Raw genomic sequence first — 26,614 nt, forward strand, 5'->3', positions numbered from 1 at the left:
ATAGGGAATAGGGCTCTGATCTATAGTAGTACCACTATATAGGGAATAGGACTCTGGTCTATAGTAGTACCACTATATAGGGAATAGTGCCCTGGTCTATAGTAGAACCACTATATAGGGAATAGGGCCCTGGTCTATAGTAGTACCACTATATAGGGAATAGGGCTCTGGTCTATAGTAGTACCACTATATAGGGAATAGGGCTCTAGTCTATAGTAGTACCACTATATAGGGAATAGGGCTCTGGTCTATAGTAGTACCACTATATAGGGAATAGGGCTCTGGTCTATAGTAGTACCACTATATAGGGAATAGGGCTCTAGTCTATAGTAGTACCACTATATAGGGAATAGGGCTCTGGTCTATAGTAGTACCACTATATAGGGAATAGAACTACTGGTCTATAGTAGTACCACTATATAGGGAATAGGGCTCTGGTCTATAGTAGTACCACTATATAGGAATAGGACTCTGGTCTATAGTAGTGCACTCTATAGGGAATAGGACTCTGGTCTATAGTAGTACCACTATATAGGGAATAGGGCTCTGGTCTATAGTAGTACCACTATATAGGGAATAGGGCTCTGGTCTATAGTAGTACCACTATATAGGGAATAGGGTTCTGGTCTATAGTAGTACCACTATAATAGGGAATAGGTCTCTGGTCTATAGTAGTACCACTATATAGGGAATAGGGCTCTGGTCTATAGTAGTACCACTATATAGGGAATAGGGCTTTGGTCTATAGTAGTACCACTATATAGGGAATAGGACTCTGGTCTATAGTAATGCCACTATATAGGGAATAGGGCTCTGGTCTATAGTAGTACCACTATATAGGGAATAGGACTCTGGTCTATAGTAGTACCACTATATAGGGAATAGTGCCCTGGTCTATAGTAGTACCACTATATAGGGAATAGGGCCCTGGTCTATAGTAGTACCACTATATAGGGAATAGGGCTCTGGTCTACAGTAGTACCACTATATAGGGAATAGGGCTCTAGTCTATAGTAGTACCACTATATAGGGAATAGGGCTCTGGTCTATAGTAGTACCACTATATAGGGAATAGGGCTCTGGTCTATAGTAGTACCACTATATAGGGAATAGGGCTCTGGTCTATAGTAGTACCACTATATAGGGAATAGGGCTCTGGTCTATAGTAGTACCACTATATAGGGAATAGGGCTCTGGTCTATAGTAGTACCACTATATAGGGAATAGGGCTCTGGTCTAAAGTAGTACCACTATATAGGGAATAGGGCTCTAGTCTATAGTAGTACCACTATATAGGGAATAGGGCTCTAGTCTATAGTAGTACCACTATATAGGGAATAGGGCTCTGGTCTAAAGTAGTACCACTATATAGGGAATAGGGCTCTAGTCTATAGTAGTACCACTATATAGGGAATAGGGCTCTAGTCTATAGTAGTACCACTATATAGGGAATAGGGCTCTAGTCTATAGTAGTACCACTATATAGGGAATAGGGCTCTGGTCTATAGTAGTACCACTATATAGGGAATAGGGCTCTAGTCTATAGTAGTACCACTATATAGGGAATAGGACTCTGGAATCCTAAGCATCAGTCGGTCTCTCTATTTCTGGGCTGTGCCTGTCAAAGGTCAAACCATATTTCTGCTCTCTATGGGTGAAGAACTTCAATGTATAACATATCTGGTTGCTTTCACATCAAGTCTTCAACTCTAAAAAATAAGTAGGTTCTATAAAATGCTTTGCTGCTTTCAAATGCCAACTAATAACGATTCACTCTTTTCTAAGGTGAACGTGTCTGTTGAAGTTTTCATTGAAAATGTGAACGATAATCCTCCAAACTTCGCTCAGAGTCATTACGATCTCCAGGTGAACGAGGTGAGACCCTCTTCTATTTACTATGTACCTTACTTCGCTCAGAGTCATTACGTTCTCCAGGTGAACGAGGTGAGACCCTCTTCTATTTACTATGTACCTTACTTCACTCAGAGTCATTACGTTCTCCAGGTGAACGAGGTGAGACCCTCTTCTATTTACTATGTACCTTACTTCTCTCAGAGTCATTACGTTCTCCAGGTGAACGAGGTGAGACCCTCTTCTATTTACTATGTACCTTACTTCGCTCAGAGTCATTACGTTCTCCAGGTGAACGAGGTGAGACCCTCTTCTATTTACTATGTACCTTACTTCACTCAGAGTCATTACGTTCTCCAGGTGAATGAGGTGAGACCCTCTTCTATTTACTATGTACCTTACTTCACTCAGAGTCATTACGTTCTCCAGGTGAACGAGGTGAGACCCTCTTCTATTTACTATGTACCTTACTTCACTCAGAGTCATTACGTTCTCCAGGTGAACGAGGTGAGACCCTCTTCTATTTACTATGTACCTTACTTCGCTCAGAGTCATTACGTTCTCCAGGTGAACGAGGTGAGACCCTCTTCTATTTACTATGTACTGTGGCAAACCTCTTCAAGGTTAGGAGCGTTTGTCACAAACTAAGTGGTAAACTGTCACCAAATCACCCAAGAATGAGAGTTCTTTCGAACAGGACAGTACCTGTGTGTTTGTTTCTCCGTCCTGGTCCACCCAGGCCGTAGGCGAGGTCAAGGATAGCAGGGTTCGGTACACGAATCGGGTTCTCAGTAGGTCCAGCTCCAAACGCCAACAGGTAAGTCCAAACAATCCAGCTCATACACGGTAAATCCAGCCAATCTCTATAGTCTCTTTCTCTATTGTTCATAGCTCCTTCCAGCACCCTCCCTTTTTCTTCCTGGTTTTTCTTGAACCTTTATCTGTGAGTCGGCTCCACCTTCTGAGGGTTCCCCTTGCTTCTGGGACTTGTAGTTTTGGCGGTCGGCCATTTTGTGATCTGTAGTTCTGACAGGGGGGGGCATTTTAGTGATCGGGCAGAGCCCGTTTATTAGCTCTGCTCTCACATATCTGCCACTTATCACTCGACCCCCTTCTTTGCCACAGTACCTTACTTCACTCAGAGTCATTACGTTCTCCAGGCGAATGAGGTGAGACCCTCTTCTATTTACTATGTACCTTACTTCGCTCAGAGTCATTACAATCTCCAGGTGAACGAGGTGAGACCCTCTTCTATTTACTATGTACCTTACTTCACTCAGAGTCATTACGTTCTCCAGGTGAACGAGGTAAGACCTTCTTCTATTTACTATGTACCTTACTTCACTCAGAGTCATTACGTTCTCCAGGTGAACGAGGTAAGACCTTCTTCTATTTACTATGTACCTTACTTCACTCAGAGTCATTACGTTCTCCAGGTGAACGAGGTGAGACCTTCTTCTATTTACTATGTACCTAACAGCATTAGACACTTCTCCGTGGGCCCAACATTACCATGGTGATTATGTTACGATGACAATAGTAATTAACTACTTGCACCCTTCATACATTGACTCCGTGCTTCTACACCTGCATTGCTTGCTGTTTGGGGTTTTAGGCTGGGTTTCTGTACAGCACTTTGAGATATCAGCTGATGTACAAAGGGCTATATAAATAAATAAATAAAATGTTTTTTTTTATACAATACCACATCTGTTTGTATGAATAAACCTTCCATATCGGTACATTTCCATGAAGTAACATTTCTGTAATATAATATGTTGACTCTGAGCCCTCTTTCTCCCACAGCTGACTCCTGTGAACACCAATATTGGTCAGATAGAGGCCCCAGACATTGACTCTGAGCCCCCTCTCTCTCCCACAGCTGACTCCTGTGAACACCAGTATTGGTCGGATAGAGGCCACAGACATTGACTCTGAGCCCTCTCTCTCCCACAGCTGACTCCTGTGAACACCAATATTGGTCGGATAGAGGCCCCAGACATTGACTCTGAGCCCCCTCTCTCTCCCACAGCTGACTCCTGTGAACACCAGTATTGGTCGGATAGAGGCCCCAGACATTGACTCTGAGCCCCCTCTCTCTCCCACAGCTGACTCCTGTGAACACCAGTATTGGTCGGATAGAGGCCCCAGACATTGACTCTGAGCCCCTCTCTCTCCCACAGCTGACTCCTGTGAACACCAGTATTGGTCGGATAGAGGCCCCAGACATTGACTCTGAGCCCCCTCTCTCTCCCACAGCTGACTCCTGGAACACCAGTATTTCGGATAGAGGTCACAGACATTGACTCTGAGCCCTCTCTCTCCCACAGCTGACTCCTGTGAACACCAGTATTGTCGGATAGAGGCCCCAGACATTGACTCTGAGCCCCTCTCTCTCCCACAGCTGACTCCTGTGAACACCAGTATTGGTCGGATAGAGGCCCCAGACATTGACTCTGAGCCCCCTCTCTCTCCCACAGCTGACTCCTGTGAACACCAGTATTGGTCAGATAGAGGCCCCAGACATTGACTCTGAGCCCTCTCTCTCCCACAGCTGACTCCTGTGAACACCAGTATTGGTCAGATAGAGGCCCCAGACATTGACTCTGAGCCCTCTCTCTCTCCCACAGCTGACTCCTGTGAACACCAGTATTGGTCAGATAGAGGCCACAGACATTGACTCTGAGCCCCCTCTCTCTCCCACAGCTGACTCCTGTGAACACCAGTATTGGTCAGATAGAGGCCCCAGACATTGACTCTGAGCCCCCTCTCTCTCCCACAGCTGACTCCTGTGAACACCAGTATTGGTCGGATAGAGGCCCCAGACATTGACTCTGAGCCCCCTCTCTCCCACAGCTGACTCCTGTGAACACCAGTATTGGTCGGATAGAGGCCACAGACATTGACTCTGAGCCCTCTCTCTCCCACAGCTGACTCCTGTGAACACCAGTATTGGTCGGATAGAGGCCCCAGACATTGACTCTGAGCCCTCTCTCTCTCCCACAGCTGACTCCTGTGAACACCAGTATTGGTCGGATAGAGGCCCCAGACATTGACTCTGAGCCCTCTCTCTCCCACAGCTGACTCCTGTGAACACCAATATTGGTCGGATAGAGGCCCCAGACATTGACTCTGAGCCCTCTCTCTCTCCCACAGCTGACTCCTGTGAACACCAGTATTGGTCGGATAGAGGCCCCAGACATTGACTCTGAGCCCCCTCTCTCTCCCACAGCTGACTCCTGTGAACACCAGTATTGGTCGGATAGAGGCCACAGACATTGACTCTGAGCCCCCTCTCTCTCCCACAGCTGACTCCTGTGAACACCAGTATTGGTCGGATAGAGGCCCCAGACATTGACTCTGAGCCCTCTCTCTCCCACAGCTGACTCCTGTGAACACCAGTATTGGTCGGATAGAGGCCCCAGACATTGACTCTGAGCCCCCTCTCTCTCCCACAGCTGACTCCTGTGAACACCAGTATTGGTCGGATAGAGGCCACAGACATTGACTCTGAGCCCCCTCTCTCTCCCACAGCTGACTCCTGTGAACACCAGTATTGGTCAGATAGAGGCCACAGACATTGACTCTGAGCCCTCTCTCTCCCACAGCTGACTCCTGTGAACACCAGTATTGGTCGGATAGAGGCCACAGACATTGACTCTGAGCCCCCTCTCTCTCCCACAGCTGACTCCTGTGAACACCAGTATTGGTCGGATAGAGGCCACAGACATTGACTCTGAGCCCCCTCTCTCTCCCACAGCTGACTCCTGTGAACACCAGTATTGGTCGGATAGAGGCCACAGACATTGACTCTGAGCCCCTCTCTCTCCCACAGCTGACTCCTGTGAACACCAGTATTGGTCGGATAGAGGCCCCAGACATTGACTCTGAGCCCCCTCTCTCTCCCACAGCTGACTCCTGTGAACACCAGTATTGGTCGGATAGAGGCCCCAGACATTGACTCTGAGCCCCCTCTCTCTCCCACAGCTGACTCCTGTGAACACCAGTATTGGTCGGATAGAGGCCACAGACATTGACTCTGAGCCCCCTCTCTCTCCCACAGCTGACTCCTGTGAACACCAGTATTGGTCGGATAGAGGCCACAGACATTGACTCTGAGCCCCCTCTCTCTCCCACAGCTGACTCCTGTGAACACCAGTATTGGTCGGATAGAGGCCACAGACATTGACTCTGAGCCCCCTCTCTCTCCCACAGCTGACTCCTGTGAAGACCAGTATTGGTCGGATAGAGGCCACAGACATTGACTCTGAGCCCCCTCTCTCTCCCACAGCTGACTCCTGTGAACACCAGTATTGGTCGGATAGAGGCCACAGACATTGACTCTGAGCCCCCTCTCTCTCCCACAGCTGACTCCTGTGAACACCAGTATTGGTCGGATAGAGGCCACAGACATTGACTCTGAGCCCCTGTACTATCGTTTAGAGTCAGCCACGGTAAGACCTTCCCTCCATCACCGATGAACACTATCACTGATCTGTTGATGCTGTTGTCTTGGTCCAGGTCTCTCCTGAAAAATAGATATATATTTTTTTATCTCAACAAGACGAAGCTGGTATAAATAAAGGTTCAGTCAAATCATTGCTCAGCAGATTAAACACGTTTGTCATTGTTGGTGTCACCAGAACAGGTATCTACGACTGGAGAATGCCAACACCCCCAACATACTGGTGCAAAACATCATCGACTACGACTCTGTCCAAAAGATCTCCCTGGTCTTACATGTACAGGTATACTGTTGTTTACATTCTTCCCTACTGTTTATGTCAAATGGGATTACAAAGTATTCTAGAAATATATATATTTTATGTATATTCTAAAGTATTCAATAAATATACTATAATCTGTAAAGTATTTCAGAAATATACTCTAATCTGTAAAATATTAAATAAATATACTAGAATCTGTAAAGTATTCAAGAAATATACTCTAATCTGTAAAATATTAAAGAAATATACTAGAATCTGTAAAGTATTCAAGAAATATACTAGAATCTGTAAAGTATTCCAGAAATATACTAGAATCTGTAAAGTATTCCAGAAATATACTACAATCTGTAAAGTATTCCAGAAATATACTACAATCTGTAAAGTATTCCAGAAATATACTATAATCTGTAAAATAACATAATCCTATAGTAGAGAACCAGGATCTGCTGTCCTCATCTCAATGCCCTTTGACCTTCCTTGACAATCTATTAACACCATTTCCCAGGACACGTATAACGTTTCTGAGTCCGGCGAGCCTTCGTTCACTGCCGTGGTGACCATCACGGTTAACGTGAAGGACGTTGACAACCGTCCACCGTGGTTCCAGCCCTGTGTCAGAACCAACCTGGGGATAGCCAAACTGTGTGTCAGCTCCGGCTACAGGGCAAAGGTCAACCTCACAGAGAAAGAGGTGTGTGATACAGTATATCTGTGTACCTGAACAGAGAGAGGTGTGTGATACAGTATATCTGTGTAACTTAACAGAGAGAGGTGTGATTCAGTATATCTGTGTACCTGAACAGAGAGAGGTGTGTGATACAGTATATCTGTGTACCTGAACAGAGAGAGGTGTGATACAGTATATCTGTGTACCTGAACAGAGAGAGGTTTGTTACAGTATATCTGTGTACCTGAACAGAGAGAGGTGTGATACAGTATATTTGTGTACCTGAACAGAGAGAGGTGTGATAATATCTGTGTACCTGAACAGAGAGAGGTGTGATACAGTATATTTGTGTACCTGAACAGAGATAGGTGTGATACAGTATATCTGTGTACCTGAACAGAGAGAGGTGTGATACAGTATATCTGTGTACCTGAACAGAGAGAGGTGTGTGATACAGTATATCTGTGTAACTTAACAGAGAGAGGTGTGATACAGTATATCTGTGTACCTGAACAGAGAGAGGTGTGTGATACAGTATATCTGTGTAACTTAACAGAGAGAGGTGTGATTCAGTATATCTGTGTACCTGAACAGAGAGAGGTGTGTGATACAGTATATCTGTGTAACTTAACAGAGAGAGGTGTGATTCAGTATATCTGTGTACCTGAACAGAGAGGTGTGTGATACAGTATATCTGTGTACCTGAACAGAGAGAGGTGTGATACAGTATATCTGTGTACCTGAACAGAGAGAGGTTTGTTACAGTATATCTGTGTACCTGAACAGAGAGAGGTGTGATACAGTATATTTGTGTACCTGAACAGAGAGAGGTGTGATAATATCTGTGTACCTGAACAGAGAGAGGTGTGATACAGTATATTTGTGTACCTGAACAGAGATAGGTGTGATACAGTATATCTGTGTACCTGAACAGAGAGAGGTGTGATACAGTATATCTGTGTACCTGAACAGAGAGAGGTGTGTGATACAGTATATCTGTGTAACTTAACAGAGAGAGGTGTGATACAGTATATCTGTGTACCTGAACAGAGAGAGGTGTGTGATACAGTATATCTGTGTAACTTAACAGAGAGAGGTGTGATTCAGTATATCTGTGTACCTGAACAGAGAGAGGTGTGTGATACAGTATATCTGTGTAACTTAACAGAGAGAGGTGTGATTCAGTATATCTGTGTACCTGAACAGAGAGAGGTGTGTGATACAGTATATCTGTGTACCTGAACAGAGAGAGGTGTGATACAGTATATCTGTGTACCTGAACAGAGAGAGGTTTGTTACAGTATATCTGTGTACCTGAACAGAGAGAGGTGTGATACAGTATATTTGTGTACCTGAACAGAGAGAGGTGTGATAATATCTGTGTACCTGAACAGAGAGAGGTGTGATACAGTATATTTGTGTACCTGAACAGAGATAGGTGTGATACAGTATATCTGTGTACCTGAACAGAGAGGTGTGATACAGTATATCTGTGTACCTGAACAGAGAGAGGTGTGTGATACAGTATATCTGTGTACCTGAACAGAGAGAGGTGTGATACAGTATATCTGTGTACCTGAACAGAGAGAGGTGTGATACAGTATATCTGTGTAACTTAACAGAGAGAGGTGTGATTCAGTATATCTGTGTACCTGAACAGAGAGAGGTGTACCTGAACGGAGAGGTGTGTGATACAGTATATCTGTGTACCTGAACAGAGAGAGGTGTACGTGAACAGAGAGAGGTGTGATAATATCTGTGTACCTGAACAGAGAGGTGTGATACAGTATATCTGTGTACCTGAACAGAGAGAGGTGTGTGTTACAGTATATCTGTGTACCTGAACAGAGAGAGGTGTGTGTTACAGTATATCTGTGTACCTGAACAGAGAGAGCTGTGTGTTACAGTATATCTGTGTACCTGAACAGAGAGAGGTGTGATACAGTGTATCTGTGTACCTGAACAGAGAGAGGTGTACCTGAACAGAGAGAGGTGTGATACAGTGTATCTGTGTACCTGAACAGAGAGAGGTGTGTTACAGTATATCTGTGTACCTGAACAGAGAGAGGTGTGTTACAGTATATCTGTGTACCTGAACAGAGAGAGGTGTGTTACAGTATATCTGTGTACCTGAACAGAGAGAGGTGTGTTACAGTATATCTGTGTACCTGAACAGAGAGAGGTGTGTTACAGTATATCTGTGTACCTGAACAGAGAGAGGTGTGTTACAGTATATCTGTGTACCTGAACAGAGAGAGGTGTGATACAGTATATCTGTGTACCTGAACAGAGAGAGAGGTGTGTTACAGTATATCTGTGTACCTGAACAGAGAGAGGTGTGTTACAGTATATCTGTGTACCTGAACAGAGAGAGGTGTACGTGAACAGAGAGAGGTGTGTTACAGTATATCTGTGTACGTGAACAGAGAGAGGTGTGATACAGTATATCTGTGTACCTGAACAGAGAGAGGTGTGTTACAGTATATCTGTGTACCTGAACAGAGAGAGGTGTACCTGAACAGAGAGAGAGAGGTGTGTTACAGTATATCTGTGTACCTATCTCTGAACCCTGGTCTGTTGTTGTCCACAGGACGGTGCTTTATCTCTGAACCCTGGTCTGTTGTTGTCCACAGGACGGGGCTTTATCTCTGAACCCTGGTCTGTTGTTGTCCACAGGACGGGGCTTTATCTCTGAACCCTGGTCTGTTGTTGTCCACAGGACGGTGCTTTATCTCTGGAGCCTGGTCCGTTATACGCCAAGGATGGAGACAGAAACAGGAGTGAGCTGATCAGCTACAGGATAATTAGAGGTACAACAGGTCTTTATGTTCTCCTCACAGTAATCTAGTGTTGATGTTCTCCTCACAGTAATCTAGTTTTAATGTTCTCCTCACAGTAATCTAGTGTTGATGTTCTCCCCACAGTAATCTAGTGTTGATGTTCTCCTCACAGTTATCTAGTGTTGATGTTCTCCTCACAGTAATCTAGTTTTAATGTTCTCCTCACAGTAATCTAGTGTTGATGTTCTCCTCACAGTAATCTAGTGTTGATGTTCTCCTCACAGTAATCTAGTGTTGATGTTCTCCTCACAGTAATCTAGTGTTGATGTTCTCCTCACAGTAATCTAGTGTTGATGTTCTCCTCACAGTAATCTAGTGTTGATGTTCTCCCCACAGTAATCTAGTGTTGATGTTCTCCTCACAGTAATCTAGTGTTGATGTTCTCCTCACAGTAATCTAGTGTTGATGTTCTCCTCACAGTAATCTAGTGTTGATGTTCTCCTCACAGTAATCTAGTGTTGATGTTCTCCTCACAGTAATCTAGTGTTGATGTTCTCCTCACAGTAATCTAGTGTTGATGTTCTCCTCACAGTAATCTAGTGTTGATGTTCTCCTCACAGTAATCTAGTGTTGATGTTCTCCCCACAGTAATCTAGTGTTGATGTTCTCCTCACAGTAATCTAGTTTTAATGTTCTCCTCACAGTAATCTAGTTTTAATGTTCTCCTCACAGTAAGATGTATTTGACCTTATGAAGATGGAGACGCTGCCAGTAAAGGGGGTAACTGGGAGCATATACAATGTCAGGGACTTCCTGTTCTCTTTACATTATCAGCTGAGCTTCAAAGTTTTTCATAAGGATGTGCGTATGACCACAAAGTTTTCTATATTATAAAAATATATCAGAATTGATCAGATATCATCATACTGGTTTCTCCTCTGTATCTCATAGCAGACTGATCTTGACTTCACGGTTTCTCCTCTGTATCTCATAGCAGACTGATCTTGACTTCACGGTTTCTCCTCTGTATCTTATGGCAGACTGATCTTGACCACACGGTTTCTCCTCTGTATCTCATAGCAGACTGATCTTGACCACACGGTTTCTCCTCTGTATCTCATAGCAGACTGATCTTGCCCTCATGGTTTCTCCTCTGTATCTCATAGCAGACTGATCTTGACTTCACGGTTTCTCCTCTGTATCTCATAGCAGACTGATCTTGACTTCACAGTTTCTCCTCTGTATCTCATAGCAGACTGATCTTGACTTCACGGTTTCTCCTCTGTATCTCATAGCAGACTGATCTTGACTTCACGGTTTCTCCTCTGTATCTCATAGCAGACTGATCTTGCCCTCATGGTTTCTCCTCTGTATCTCATAGCAGACTGATCTTGACTTCACGGTTTCTCCTCTGTATCTCATAGCAGACTGATCTTGACTTCACGGTTTCTCCTCTGTATCTCATAGCAGACTGATCTTGACTTCACGGTTTCTCCTCTGTATCTCATAGCAGACTGATCTTGACTTCACGGTTTCTCCTCTGTATCTCATAGCAGACTGATCTTGACTTCACGGTTTCTCCTCTGTATCTCATAGCAGACTGATCTTGACCACACGGTTTCTCCTCTGTATCTCATAGCAGACTGATCTTGCCCTCATGGTTTCTCCTCTATATCTCATAGCAGACTGATCTAGACCTCACGGTTTCTCCTCTGTATCTCATAGCAGACTGATCTTGACTTCACGGTTTCTCCTCTGTATCTCATAGCAGACTGATCTTGACCTCGCGGTTTCTCCTGTGTATCTCATAGCAGACTGATCTTGCCCTCACGGTTTCTCCTCTGTATCTCATAGCAGACTGGTCTTGACCTCACGGTTTCTCCTCTGTATCTCATAGCAGACTGATGTTGACTTCACGGTTTCTCCTCTGTATCTCATAGCAGACTGATCTTGACCTCACGGTTTCTCCTCTGTATCTCATAGCAGACTGATCTTGACCTCACGGTTTCTCCTCTGTATCTCATAGCAGACTGATCTTGACCTCACGGTTTCTCCTCTGTATCTCATAGCAGACTGATCTTGACTTCACGGTTTCTCCTCTGTATCTCATAGCAGACTGATCTTGCCCTCACGTTTTCTCCTCTGTATCTCATAGCAGACTGATATTGACTTCACGGTTTCTCCTCTGTATCTCATAGCAGACTGATCTTGCCCTCATGGTTTCTCCTCTGTATCTCATAGCAGACTGATATTGACTTCACGGTTTCTCCTCTGTATCTCATAGCAGACTGATCTTGACTTCACGGTTTCTCCTCTGTATCTCATAGCAGACTGATCTTGACCTCACGGTTTCTCCTCTGTATCTCATAGCAGACTGATCTTGACCTCACGGTTTCTCCTCTGTATCTCATAGCAGACTGATGTTGACTTCACGGTTTGTGTATCTTTCCCTCTCAGGGAATGAAGGCAGCATCTTCCAGATCGATGAGGAGACGGGGAACATCTCCATGACCAAAGCAGCAGACATAGCAGGCCCAATATCCCTCACTGTCCTGGTAAGAGATGTCTTTTCAATCTGTATTTCCATCTGTGCAGATCAATTACTTATTTTGGCATATAATCGATTGAAAGCTATGATTGTGTTCAACATTGAAATTGATCTTCGGATCATGGGATCTTTTCAAATGAAGATGAATGAGATCATCTTACTAGAAAATAATTTTGGGTTTCAGAAAACATTTTATAAACATATAGTTCATAAAGTAGCTATAAACTTTCTAAAATATATTTCTAAAAGTCACTAATATAAAATACATTGTGGTGACTTGATCTGATCTTATTTGGGTTTGAGAAGAATTCTAGTTTATGACATAGTTTATCTAGTTTATGACATAGTTTATCTAGTTTATAACATAGTTTATCTAGTTTATAACATAGTTTATCTAGTTTATGACATAGTTTATCTAGTTTATGACATAGTTTATCTAGTTTATGACATAGTTTATCTAGTTTATAACATAGTTTATCTAGTTTATGACATAGTTTATCTAGTTTATGACATAGTTTATCTAGTTTATGACATAGTTTATCTAGTTTATGACATAGTTTATCTAGTTTATGACATAGTTTATCTAGTTTATGACATAGTTTATCTAGTTTATAACATAGTTTATCTAGTTTATGACATAGTTTATCTAGTTTATGACATAGTTTATCTAGTTTATGACATAGTTTATCTAGTTTATAACATAGTTTATCTAGTTTATGACATAGTTTATCTAGTTTATGACATAGTTTATCTAGTTTATGACATAGTTTATCTAGTTTATAACATAGTTTATCTAGTTTATGACATAGTTTATCTAGTTTATGACATAGTTTATCTAGTTTATAACATAGTTTATCTAGTTTATCACATAGTTCATCTAGTTTATGACATAGTTTATCTAGTTTATGACATAGTTTATCTAGTTTATCACATAGTTTATCTAGTTTATAACATGGTTTATCTAGTTTATAACATAGTTTATCTAGTTTATGACATAGTTTATCTAGTTTATAACATAGTTTATCTAGTTTATGACATAGTTTATCTAGTTTATGACATAGTTTATCTAGTTTATGACATAGTTTATCTAGTTTATGACATAGTTTATCTAGTTTATGACATAGTTTATCTAGTTTATAACATAGTTTATCTAGTTTATGATATAGTTTATCTAGTTTATGACATAGTTTATCTAGTTTATGACATAGTTTATCTAGTTTATGACATAGTTTATCTAGTTTATGACCTAGTTTATCTCCCTGGATGGGAGACCAGATGCTGCGGGCTTGCTTCGGAAGCTAAGCAGGGTTGGTCCCTGGATGCGAGTCCAGATGCTGCTGGAAGTGGTGCTGGAGGACCAGAAGGTGGCACTCTTTCCTCTGGTCTAAGAAAATATATTCCTATACCCCAGGGCAGTGATTGGGGACATTGCCCAGTATAGGGTGCCGTCTTTCTGATGGGACGTTAAACAGGTGTCCTGACGCTCTGTGGTCACTAAAGATCCCATGGCACATATCATAAGAGTAGGCGTGTTAACCCCGGTGTCCTGACTAAATTCCCAATGAGGAATTTGAGGAACCCTCTGATCCTGAGAGGGAATCGGATCCTCAACTATTTGGCCTACGTAGATGCGTTACCAAATGACATTTTGATGATACTCAGGAACTAGAGCAAGTTTTGTGGGCAGCAGGTAGACTAGTGGTTAGATCGTTGGACCAGTAACCAAAAGGTTGCTAGATTGAATCCCTGAGCTGACAAGGTAAAAATCTGTTGTTCTGCCCCTGAACAAGGCAGTTAACCCACTGTTCCTAGGCCGTCATTGTAAATAAGAATGTGTTCATAACTGACTTGCCTACTTCAATAAAAAAAGGTTTGTGTTAATGGCACATAGAGTCCATTAAATGTTGCCTTTATAAATAGTGAGATCATGATGTGGCCAAACCCTGGTTTCTATACAATTAGAGCAGTCTTCACAGCAAATGCTATCTGGTTCCTTTCTCATATACCAAGCCTCACCTTCTGACCCATTCCACACATCTGTTGTTTGTCATATAGACTAAGGGGTTGTATCTTTGCTGTAAAAGGCCTCTGTATTCTCTGTATGATTAAGCTCTCGTCATCACACTTCAGAGTGTTGGGATCGACCAGCTACATTACTGCAATTGGGGCTGCAGGGTAGCCTAGTGGTTAGAGCGTTGGACTAGTAACCGGAAGGTTGCAAGTTCAAACCCCTGAGCTGACAAGGTACAAATCTGTCGTTCTGTCCCCTGAACAAGGCAGTTAACCCACTGTTCCTAGGCCGTCATTGAAAATAAGAATTTGTTCTTAACTGACTTGCCATGTTAAATAAATAAAAAATACAAAAAATCTTATTAAATAAAGGTAAAATAAAATAATAACCTGCAGACACTAGGCCCTCGGGGACTGGAGATGGACAATACTCTCTACATCTCTCCATCTCTCCCATCTCTCCCTCTATCCATCTCTCCCTTCTCCATCTCTCCCATCTCTCCATCTCTCCCATCTCTCCCAGGCCTCCCAGGTCACCAACAGGGACCAGTTTGCGGTGACTCAGGTCACCATCGAGGTGCTGAGGAAGAGCAGGAACCCTCCGCGGTTTGAGAAGGAGCGTTATGAAGGTTACATCTACAGTAACTCAGTCCCAGAGACCATGATCCTACGAGACAGAACCTCCAACAGACCCTTCAGGGTCAGGGCCAGAGACGAGGACTTTGCCACCGTAAGAGTCAAAAGAGATCAACATTTAACATTTGAATCCTTTTAGCTTGTCTTAAAATCTCAGTCTGTGTTTGTTCATGGGACCTCTAAATGTAATGTCACGTCTCATATACAGTAGAGACACACTCGTCTGGCACCGTGAAAGTCCTAGAAATGACACAATTACCTGCAATTCTGGGTAGCTACGCTTCTGTTCTGTGTGAGATTTGAAACACTGACACACAACTTTAATCAGCTTGTTTGTGTGTGGGTGTTTATTTGTGTGTGTGTGTGTGTGTGTGTGTGTGTGGGTGTTTATTTGTGTGTGTGTGTGTGTGTGTGTGTTTATTTGTGTGTGGTTGTTTATTTTGTGTGTGTGTGTGTGTGTGTGTGTGTGTGTGTGTGTGTGTGGGTGTTTATTTGTGTGTGTGTGTGTTTATTTGTGTGTGGGTGTTTGTGTGTGTGTGTGTGTGTTTTAGGGTGTAAACCCAGACATGAGATATGAGGTGCAGTACAGCAGTTATGTCAATGTGACAAACGAAGGGTTTGTTCTTCTCAAGAGGATTGTGAAGACAGATTCCTTCGCTCTGCAGGTGAGTGGTTACCTGCCTCATTGTTCTTATGAAGAGGGTTGTGAAGACAGAGTCCTTCGCTCTGCAGGTGAGTGGTTACCTGCCTCATTGTTCTTCTGAAGAGGGTTGTGAAGACAGAGTCCTTCGCTCTGCAGGTGAGTGGTTACCTGCCTCATTGTTCTTCTGAAGAGGGTTGTGAAGACAGAGTCCTTCGCTCTGCAGGTGAGTGGTTACCTGCCTCATTGTTCTTCTGAAGAGGGTTGTGAAGACAGAGTCCTTCGCTCTGCAGGTGAGTGGTTACCTGTCTCATTGTTCTTCTGAAGAGGGTTGTGAAGACAGAGTCCTTCGCTCTGCAGGTGAGTGGTTAGCTGTCTCATTGTTCTTCTGAAGAGGGTTGTGAAGACAGAGTCCTTCGCTCTACAGGTGAGTGGTTACCAGTCTCATTGTTCTTCTGAAGAGGGTTGTGAAGGCAGAGTCCTTCGCTCTGCAGGTGAGTGGTTACCTGCCTCACTGTTCTTCTGAAGAGGATTGTGAAGGCAGAGTCCTTCAGTCTGCAGGTGAGTGGTTACCTGCCTCATTGTTCTTCTGAAGAGGGTTGGGAAGACAGAGTCCTTCGCTCTGCAGGTGAGTGGTAACCTGCCTCATTGTTCTTCTGAAGAGGGTTGGGAAGGCAGAGTCCTTCGCTCTGCAGGTGAGTGGTTAGCTGTCTCATTGTTCTTCTGAAGAGGGTTGTGAAGACAGAGTCCTTCGCTCTTCACCTGAGTGGTTACCTGCCTCATTGTTCTTCTAAAGAGGGTTGTGAAGGCAGAGTCCTTCGCTCTGCAGGTGAGTGGTTACCTGCCTCATTGTTCTTCTGAAGAGGGTTGTGAAGGCAGAGTCCTTCGCTCTGCAGGTGAGTGGTTACCTGTCTCATTGTTCTTCTGAAGAGGGTTGTGAAGGCAGAGTCCTTCGCTCTGCAGGTGAGTGGTTACCTGTCTCATTGTTCTTCTAAAGAGGGTTGTGAAGACAGAGTCCTTCGCTCTGCAGGTGAGTGGTTACCTGTCTCATTGTTCTTCTGAAGAGGGTTGTGAAGACAGAGTCCTTCGCTCTGCAGGTGAGTGGTTACCTGCCTCATTGTTCTTCTGAAGAGGGTTGTGAAGACAGAGTCCTTCGCTCTGCAGGTGAGTGGTTACCTGTCTCATTGTTCTTCTGAAGAGGGTTGTGAAGGCAGAGTCCTTCGCTCTGCAGGTGAGTGGATACTTGCCTCATTGTTCTTCTGAAAGAGGATTGTGAAGGCAGAGTCCTTCGCTCTGCAGGTGAGTGGATACTTGCCTCATTGTTCTTCTGAAGAGGGTTGTGAAGGCAGAGTCCTTCGCTCTGCAGGTGAGTGGATACTTGCCTCATTGTTCTTCTGAAGAGGGTTGTGAAGGCAGAGTCCTTCGCTCTGCAGGTGAGTGGTTACCTGCCTCATTGTTCTTCTGAAGAGGGTTGTGAAGACAGAGTCCTTCGCTCTTCACCTGAGTGGTTACCTGCCTTTTACTAGACTACTAGAATTGTTTTGATGAATGTTTTGGTTAATGCTGGGGGGTTGCAGAGACATTCCGAGAAATTATAATATTGTATTTTCCCTTGTGATGTGTGTGTAGATTCGTGCTATGGACCTGTCTACAGGGGAGTTTGGTACAGCGGCCCTCTCTGTCCTGGTTATACCAGGTAAGACTTCCACACAGCACCACAAGGGAAGGTTAACTCACAGCAAAGGGAAATGAGCCCTTGGTGACTGATTGTTCAGATTATCTACTCCTACCAACAGTATGATCTGTACTCTCCATATTAAAGCCTGTATTAATATACTATGGTGATGATCTACTCCTACCAACAGTATGATCTGTACTCTCCATGTTAAAGCCTGTATTAATATACTATGGTGATGATCTACTCCTACCAACAGTAGGATCTGTACTCTCCATATTAAAGCCTGTATTAATATACTATGGTGATGATCTACTCCTACCAACAGTATGATCTGTACTCTCCATATTAAAGCCTGTATTAATATACTATGGTGATGATCTACTCCTACCAACAGTAGGATCTGTACTCTCCATATTAAGGCCTGTATTAATATACTATGGTGATGATCTACTCCTACCAACAGTAGGATCTGTACTCTCCATATTAAGGCCTGTATTAATATACTATGGTGATGATCTACTCCTACCAACAGTAGGATCTGTACTCTCCATATTAAGGCCTGTATTAATATACTATGGTGATGATCTACTCCTACCAACAGTATGATCTGTACTCTCCATATTAAGGCCTGTATTAATATACTATGGTGATGATCTACTCTTACCAACAGTAGGATCTGTACTCTCCATATTAAAGCCTGTATTAATATACTATGGTGATGATCTACTCTTACCAACAGTAGGATCTGTACTCTCCATATTAAAGCCTGTATTAATATACTATGGTGATGATCTACTCTTACCAACAGTAGGATCTGTACTCTCCATATTAAAGCCTGTATTAATATACTATGGTGATGATCTACTCTTACCAACAGTAGGATCTGTACTCTCCATATTAAAGCCTGTATTAATATACTATGGTGATGATCTACTCTTACCAACAGTAGGATCTGTACTCTCCATATTAAAGCCTGTATTAATATACTATGGTGATGATCTACTCCTACCAACAGTAGGATCTGTACTCTCCATATTAAAGCCGGTATTATTGGTGGGGTTCAAGGTAGAAGTGAAGTGGAATAGAGTTTAGGTACATCTCAAAGGCCATTGTCTGCTGTAACGGCTGGATTGATTGATTAATTTATTGATTGGTTGGTTGATAACTTGATTGATTAATATATTGATTGGTTGGTTGATAACTTGATTGATTAATATATTGATTGGTTGGTTGATAATTTGATTGATTGATTAATATATTCATTGGTTGGTTGGTAACTTGATTGATTGATTAATATATTTATTGGTTGGTTGATAAATTGATTGATTGATTAATATATTGATTGGTTGGTTGATCACTTGATTGATTAATATATTGATTGGTTGGTTGATAACTTGATTGATTGATTAATATATTGGTTGGTTGGTTGATAACTTGATTGATTGATATCTTGACTGGTTGCCTTGACTATTATTTTCCCTGACCTCTGACCCTCTACAGCTGTGGCGGTTCCTTTGCCCTCGGGGGCAGGGTACCGGGCGGGGGACATGGCTCTTCTGGGATTGATCATGGCAGCCATCTTGGTTCTCTGCTTCATCGTGATTGGCTTCCTGATCTCCCGCCTGAAGAAAGGCGGTGCCAACCTGGATAAGATAACTGAGGTCAGCACCATTCTGTGAGTTCAGCTCAGAACTGATGCTGCGTTGACGACAAGTGGGAAACTCGGATAATACTACTTGTAGACTGGGATCAACGAGTTGTATGTGTTGATGTGCTGTAAACACGTTGAGCATGCCGATTGGCTAATGGCAAACAAGCAGCGTCAACCATACACTAACAGCACAGCTTTCAGACACGCAAACTCATTATAATGTGCAAAAAACATATTCATACATTATTTATTTTCATGAATAATGTTTTATTGTTGTATTTAACTGCCAAAATTGTTAAGAGGTCAGTATGTGGGAGAAGTCAGAGATGATAGATGAGTTTCCCCCACTAGTAAACACCAGTAGGAAGGCCCTTCATGTGGGTTTCTCCCAGGGGAATGCTGGTATTGAGGAAGGCCCATGATGTGGGTTTCTCCCAGGGGAATGCTGGTGTCGAGGAAGGCCCTTCATGTGGGTTTCTCCCAGGGGAATGCTGGTATTGAGGAAGGCCCATGATGTGGGTTTCTCCCAGGGGAATGCTGGTATTGAGGAAGGCCATTCATGTGGGTTTCTCCCAGGGAATGCTGGTATTGAGGAAGGCCCTTCATGTGGGTTTCCCCCAGGGGAATGCTGGTATTGATGAAGGCCCTTCATGTGGGTTTCTCCCAGGGGAATGCTGGTATTGAGGAAGGCCCTTCATGTGGGTTTCTCCCAGGGGAATGCTGGTATTGAGGAAGGCCCTTCATGTGGGTTTCTCCCAGGGGAATGCTGGTATTGAGGAAGGCCCTTCATGTGGGTTTCTCCCAGGGGAATGCTGGTATTGAGGAGGCCCTTCATGGGTTTCTCCCAGGGGAATGCTGGTATTGAGGAAGGCCCAGGGGAATGCTGGTATTGAGGAAGGCCTTCATGTGGGTTTTCCCAGGGAATGCTGGTATTGAGGAAGGCCCTTCATGTGGGTTTCTCCCAGGGAATGCTGGTATTGAGGAAGGCCCTTCATGTGGGTTTCTCCCAGGGGAATGCTGGTATTGAGGAAGGCCCTTCATGTGGGTTTCTCCCAGGGGAATGCTGGTATTGAGGAAGGCCCTTCATGTGGGTTTCTCCCAGGGGAATGCTGGTATTGAGGAAGGCCCTTCATGTGGGTTTCTCCCAGGGGAATGCTGGTATTGAGGAAGGCCCTTCATGTGGGTTTCTCCCAGGGGAATGCTGGTATTGAGGAAATGTGGGTTTCCGAGCCCCAGGGGGAATGATGCCCCTTCATGTGGGTTTCTCCCAGGGGAATGCTGGTATTGAGGAAGGCCCTTCATGTGGGTTTCTCCCAGGGGAATGCTGGTATTGAGGAAGGCCCTTCATGTGGGTTTCTCCCAGGGGAATGCTGGTATTTGAAGGTCCTTCATGTGGGTTTCTCCCAGGGAATGCTTTGATGTGGGTTTCTCCCAGGGAATGCTGGTATTGAGGAAGGCCCTTCATGTGGGTTTCTCCCAGGGGGGGAATGCTGGTCCCAGGGGAATGCTGGTATTGAGGAAGGCCCTTCATGTGGGTTTCTCCCAGGGGAATGGGATGAAGGCCCTTCATGTGGGTTTCTCCCAGGGGAATGCTGTATTGGAAGGCCCTTCATGTGGGTTTCTCCCAGGGGAATGCTGGTATTGAGGAAGGCCCTTCATGTGGGTTTCTCCCAGGGGAATGCTGGTATTGAGGAAGGCCCTTCATGTGGGTTTCTCCCAGGGGAATGCTGGTATTGAGGAAGGCCCTTCATGTGGGTTTCTCCCAGGGGAATGCTGGTATTGATGAAGGTCCTTCATGTGGGTTTCTCCCAGGGAATGCTATTGAGGAAGGCCCTTCATGTGGGTTTCTCCCAGGGGAATGCTGGTATTGAGGAAGGCCCTTCATGTGGGTTTCTCCCAGGGGAATGCTGGTATTGAGGAAGGCCCTTCATGTGGGTTTCTCCCAGGGGAATGCTGGTATTGATGAAGGTCCTTCATGTGGGTTTCTCCCAGGGGAATGCTGGTATTGAGGAAGGCCCTTCATGTGGGTTTCTCCCAGGGGAATGCTGGTATTGAGGAAGGCCCTTCATGTGGGTTTCTCCCAGGGGAATGCTGGTATTGAGGAAGGCCCTTCATGTGGGTTTCTCCCAGGGGAATGCTGGTATTGATGAAGGCCCTTCATGTGGGTTTCTCCCAGGGGAATGCTGGTATTGAGGAAGGCCCTTCATGTGGGTTTCTCCCAGGGGAATGCTGGTATTGAGGAAGGCCCTTCATGTGGGTTTCTCCCAGGGGAATGCTGGTATTGAGGAAGGCCCTTCATGTGGGTTTCTCCCAGGGGAATGCTGGTATTGAGGAAGGCCCTTCATGTGGGTTTCTCCCAGGGGAATGCTGGTATTGAGGAAGGCCCTTCATGTGGGTTTCTCCCAGGGAATGCTGGTATTGAGGAAGGCCCTTCATGTGGGTTTCTCCCAGGGGAATGCTGGTATTGAGGAAGGCCCTTCATGTGGGTTTCTCCCAGGGGAATGCTGGTATTGAGGAAGGCCCTTCATGTGGGTTTCTCCCAGGGAATGCTGGTATTGAGGAAGGTCCTTCATGTGGGTTTCTCCCAGGGGAATGCTGGTATTGAGGAAGGCCCTTCATGTGGGTTTCTCCCAGGGGAATGCTGGTATTGAGGAAGGCCCTTCATGTGGGTTTCTCCCAGGGGAATGCTGGTATTGATGAAGGTCCTTCATGTGGGTTTCTCCCAGGGGAATGCTGGTATTGATGAAGGTCCTTCATGTGGGTTTCTCCCAGGGGAATGCTGGTATTGAGGAAGGCCCTTCATGTGGGTTTCTCCCAGGGAATGCTGGTATTGATGAAGGTCCTTCATGTGGGTTTCTCCCAGGGGAATGCTGAAGGTATTGATGAAGGTCCTTCATGTGGGTTTCTCCCAGGGGAATGCTGGTATTGAGGAAGGACCTTCATGTGGGTTTCTCCCAGGGGAATGCTGGTATTGAGGAAGGCCCTTCATGTGGGTTTCTCCCAGGGAATGCTGGTATTGATGAAGGTCCTTCATGTGGGTTTCTCCCAGGGGAATGCTGGTATTGATGAAGGTCCTTCATGTGGGTTTCTCCCAGGGGAATGCTGGTATTGAGGAGGCCCTTCATGTGGGTTTCTCCCAGGGGAATGCTGGTATTGAGGAAGGTCCTTCCCAGGGGAATGCTCATGTGGGTTTCTCCCAGGGGAATGCTGGTATTGAGGAAGGCTTCATGTGGGTTTCTCCCAGGGGAATGCTGGTATTGAGGAAGGCCCTTCATGTGGGTTTCTCCCAGGGGAATGCTGGTATTGAGGAAGGCCCTTCATGTGGGTTTCTCCCAGGGGAATTGGTATTGAGGAAGGCCCTTCATGTGGGTTTCTCCCAGGGGGGGTTTCTCCCAGGGGAATGCTGGTATTGAGGAAGGCCCTTCATGTGGGTTTCTCCCAGGGGAATGCTGGTATTGAGGAAGGCCCTTCATGTGGGTTTCTCCCAGGGAATGCTGGTATTGAGGAAGGCCCTTCATGTGGGTTTCTCCCAGGGGAATGCTGGTATGAATGTGGGTTTCTCCCAGGGCTGGTATTGAGGAAGGTCCTTCATGTGGGTTTCTCCCAGGGGAATGCTGGTATTGAGGAAGGCCCTTCATGTGGGTTTCTCCCAGGGGAATGCTGGTATTGAGGGAAGGCCCTTCATGTGGGTTTCTCCCAGGGGAATGCTGGTATTGATGGAAGGGGGCCTATTGAGGGAGGCCCTTCATGTGGGTTTCTCCCAGGGGAATGCTGGTATTGAGGAAGGCCCTTCATGTGGGTTTCTCCCAGGGGAATGCTGGTATTGAGGCAGGCCCTTCAGGGTTTCTCCCAGGGGAATGCTGGTATTGAGGAAGGCCCTTCATGGGTTTCTCCCAGGGGAATGCTGGTATTGAGGAAGGCCCATGATGTGGGTTTCTCCCAGGGGAATGCTGGTATTGAGGAAGGCCCTTCATGTGGGTTTCTCCCAGGGGAATGCTGGTATTGAGGAAGTCGCAGCATGACACTTGGTGAAAGTCCTGTCCTGCGTGTGTTTTTGAGACGGCCTTTGCCCTAACAGGAAGGTAACCTAGTGTCAGAACTGTTTGTGTTGTCTTGCCAACACCTTGGCAGGACTTAACAAACAGATCTGGGATCAGGTTAGCCGATGGAGTGGTGATGGCTGGTTGAATAACCCTGGATAGGATTAGACGCTGATTAGAAGGCCTGTGAACAAGGCATTTATACTGATTGAATTGAACAGTTTCACTGAATATTTATGAGTCGTGCTTCACAGAAGGGCTCTGTGTGTTAAAGCAGAATAAATGAACCTAACACTATGGGAAGGCAGAAGCATCTGTGATATTGAACTATGAGCCTCGAGATCAGTGGTTCATTAACTTGTGTGTAAATGACAGCTTTCTCTCTCTCTCTCTCTACTCCTCTCTCTACTCCCTCTCTCTATTTATTCAACCAAATTATATACACACACACAACACATACATCTCGTTTCCTGTGATCCTTGTACTTGACAGATTTAACATGGTTGCTGTCCTGTCTCCTGTCTTGTCTGTAGTGTCTGGCTCCATGTCTGAAGATGACAAGGCCCCAAGGGAGACAAGGACACCCTGCAGTACACCAACGATGGCTACCAGGGTACCGAGGGTGATGCCCTGCGCTGCAGACCCAGACGCCCAGAGCTGGTAGACAAGAGGGGCCGAGGTGCTACTGTCCCTGGGGACAGAGGCAGAGCCATCCCCCTGGAGCGACGCCGGAGCGACCGCCACTGTGGCTTCTGCGGCCTGTACGCCAACCACAACGCCAAGCCCGGCCCGGCCTGCAGCCCTGCTATGGGGGGTGGGAGAGGAGAAGGAGGAGACAAGGACGGGGTGAGGTCCATCCTCGCCAAGGGGGGAAGGAAGGAAGGAGTGAAGTCAGTGTGGTTTAAGGAGAACGAGGATGCGTCTGGGATCGAGGTGGAGATCATCCCGGATACTCTGGGTCAGGAGGAGGAGACTGAGGAGGAGGTGTTGGACATGGAGGAGGTGGAGGGGGGAGACAGGAGCATGTCTAGTCAGACAGAGATCGATGGTGGACATGGGGACCAGGAGAGCCGTGGAGAGTCTGATTCAGCTGCTAAAGAGGAAAAAGAGAAGGAGGGTTGAGAGGATATCTGGGTTATAGTCTATAGGGAGATGATATCTGGGTTATATTCAATATGGAGAGGATATCTGGGTTATATTCAATAGGGAGAGGATATCTAGGTTATATTCAATATGGAGAGGATATCTGGGTTATATTCAATATGGGGGAGGATATCTGGGTTATATTCAATAGGAAGATATCTGGGTTACAGTCTTATAGGGAGAGGATATCTGGGTTATAGTCTACAGGGAGAGGATATCTGGGTTATAGTCTATAGGGAGAGGATATCTGGGTTATAGTCTATAGGGAGATGATATATGGGTTATATTCTATAGGGAGAGGATATCTGGGTTATATTCTATAGGGAGAGGATATCTGGGTTATATTCTATAGGGAGATGATATCTGGGTTATATTCTATAGGGAGAGGATATCTGGGTTATATTCTATAGGGAGAGGATATCTGGGTTATATTCTATAGGGAGATGATATCTGGGTTATATTCTATAGGGAGATGATATCTGGGTTATATTCTATAGGGAGAGGATATCTGGGTTATATTCTATAGGGAGAGGATATCTGGGTTATATTCTATGGGGAGATGATATCTGTGTTAAAGGCACGAAACAGAAGAAAACAGAGTAAAACAGGAAGGTGTCTGAAGATGTCCAGTACGAACTGCCCACTCTGAAGAACATACCCCAGCCGGGAAGAGAAATGGAGTTTCCATCATCATGGGAAAACCTGACTATTATACTATGGAGACCCCAGAGTGGGATTCTGGAACATGGACATTAGTTCACACAGATTGGAGGGAATTACCCTTTTTGGATAAGTGTGTCTACATCATGTGGCTTCCATCGCACTATGGGGAGACATTCCTTTCAATATATGGGGAGACATTCCTTTCAATATATGGGGAGAAATTCATTTCAATATATGGGGAGACATTCCTTTCAATATATGGGGAGACATTCCTTTCAATATATGGGGAGATATTCATTTCAATATATGGGGAGATATTCCTTTCAATATATGGGGAGACATTCCTTTCAATATATGGGGAGACATTCCTTTCAATATATGGGGAGATATTCCTTTCAATATATGGGGAGACATTCCTTTCAATATATGGGGAGATATTCCTTTCAATATATGGGGAGACATTCCTTTCAATATATGGGGAGACATTCCTTTCAATATATGGGGAGATATTCCTTTCAATATATGGGGAGATATTCCTTTCAATATATGGGGAGATATTCCTTTCATTATATGGGGAGATATTCCTTTAAATATATGGGGAGACATTCCTTTCAATATATGGGGAGACATTCCTTTCAATATATGGGGAGATATTCCTTTCAATATATGGGGAGATATTCCTTTCAATATATGGGGAGATATTCCTTTCAATATATGGGGAGATATTCCTTTCAATATATGGGGAGACATTCCTTTCAATATATGGGGAGACATTCCTTTCAATATATGGGGAGACATTCCTTTCAATATATGGGGAGATATTCCTTTCAATATATGGGGAGATATTCCTTTCAATATATGGGGAGATATTCCTTTCAATATATGGGGAGACATTCCTTTCAATATATGGGGAGACATTCCTTTCAATATATGGGGAGATATTCCTTTCAATATATGGGGAGATATTCCTTTCAATATATGGGGAGACATTCCTTTCAATATATGGGGAGACATTCCTTTCAATATATGGGGAGATATTCCTTTCAATATATGGGGAGATATTCCTTTCAATATATGGGGAGACATTCCTTTCAATATATGGGGAGACATTCCTTTCAATATATGGTGATTTATTCAGTATATAAAAGACCATTTCCATGAAGTACCACAAGAAGGGGATCAAGTTGGATACAATACTTTTTAAGTTGGTATCTTTTAATGATCGTTCTGAGAGCGAATCTATCAAGTCCTTGGGAAAGATTGAGTATTACTAGTAAGGAAAAAAACAAATGGAGGACGTGTGTATTTTTATTTATGTTGTTAGAAAATAAGTATGAAATGTAATAACCTTATTACAGTATGTAAAGTATGTGGATACAAATTCTGACATTTTATACTATTTATGAGTTACTTTCAGGCTTGTGGTCAATTCCATTTCAATTCAGGAAGTACAGACATTCCAATTCTCTTCAATGCATTTTAAAAAGGGGAACATTCCTAATTTCGTTTACTCTTATGAATTGAATGGACCCCAAACCCTGGTTATTAAGAGATATTTGATAAAATAATAAAAGTTTGAT

At 44.3% G+C, this 26,614-nt stretch overlaps 1 protein-coding gene and 1 long non-coding RNA gene across 5 annotated transcripts in view; both read left to right on the plus strand.

Annotated features, from left to right (window-relative positions):
* Positions 1-23,893, plus strand: part of LOC127918873 (cadherin-related family member 5-like) — a 40,205-nt gene extending 16,312 nt beyond the window's left edge. The window contains exons 4-14 of one of the 2 annotated variants that reach the window (XM_052502147.1): positions 1,786-1,875; positions 6,219-6,305; positions 6,495-6,599; positions 7,084-7,269; positions 9,965-10,055; positions 12,483-12,580; positions 15,107-15,313; positions 15,771-15,884; positions 17,489-17,555; positions 19,038-19,198; positions 23,762-23,893. In XM_052502147.1, coding sequence (XP_052358107.1) covers positions 1,786-1,875; positions 6,219-6,305; positions 6,495-6,599; positions 7,084-7,269; positions 9,965-10,055; positions 12,483-12,580; positions 15,107-15,313; positions 15,771-15,884; positions 17,489-17,555; positions 19,038-19,198; positions 23,762-23,854 — 1,299 coding nt within the window. In that variant the 3' untranslated portion in view covers positions 23,855-23,893. The remainder of the gene's footprint in view (positions 1-1,785; positions 1,876-6,218; positions 6,306-6,494; positions 6,600-7,083; positions 7,270-9,964; positions 10,056-12,482; positions 12,581-15,106; positions 15,314-15,770; positions 15,885-17,488; positions 17,556-19,037; positions 19,199-23,761) is intronic. The other variant, XM_052502148.1, reaches the window with a different exon arrangement.
* Positions 15,956-17,069, plus strand: LOC127918874 (uncharacterized). 3 transcript variants are annotated; one of them, XR_008101155.1, is made up of 3 exons: positions 15,956-16,018; positions 16,756-16,822; positions 17,024-17,069. It is a non-coding gene; the product is annotated as an uncharacterized LOC127918874 (long non-coding RNA). The 3 variants fall into 3 exon arrangements; XR_008101156.1 differs by lacking the exon at positions 15,956-16,018 and adding an exon at positions 16,023-16,085; XR_008101157.1 differs by lacking the exon at positions 15,956-16,018 and adding an exon at positions 16,090-16,152.
* Positions 23,894-26,614: the final 2,721 nt, after the last annotated feature.

This window comes from Oncorhynchus keta, unplaced genomic scaffold (genome assembly GCF_023373465.1).
Source record: "Oncorhynchus keta strain PuntledgeMale-10-30-2019 unplaced genomic scaffold, Oket_V2 Un_contig_15140_pilon_pilon, whole genome shotgun sequence".
In the NCBI taxonomy this organism is placed as follows: domain Eukaryota; kingdom Metazoa; phylum Chordata; class Actinopteri; order Salmoniformes; family Salmonidae; genus Oncorhynchus; species Oncorhynchus keta.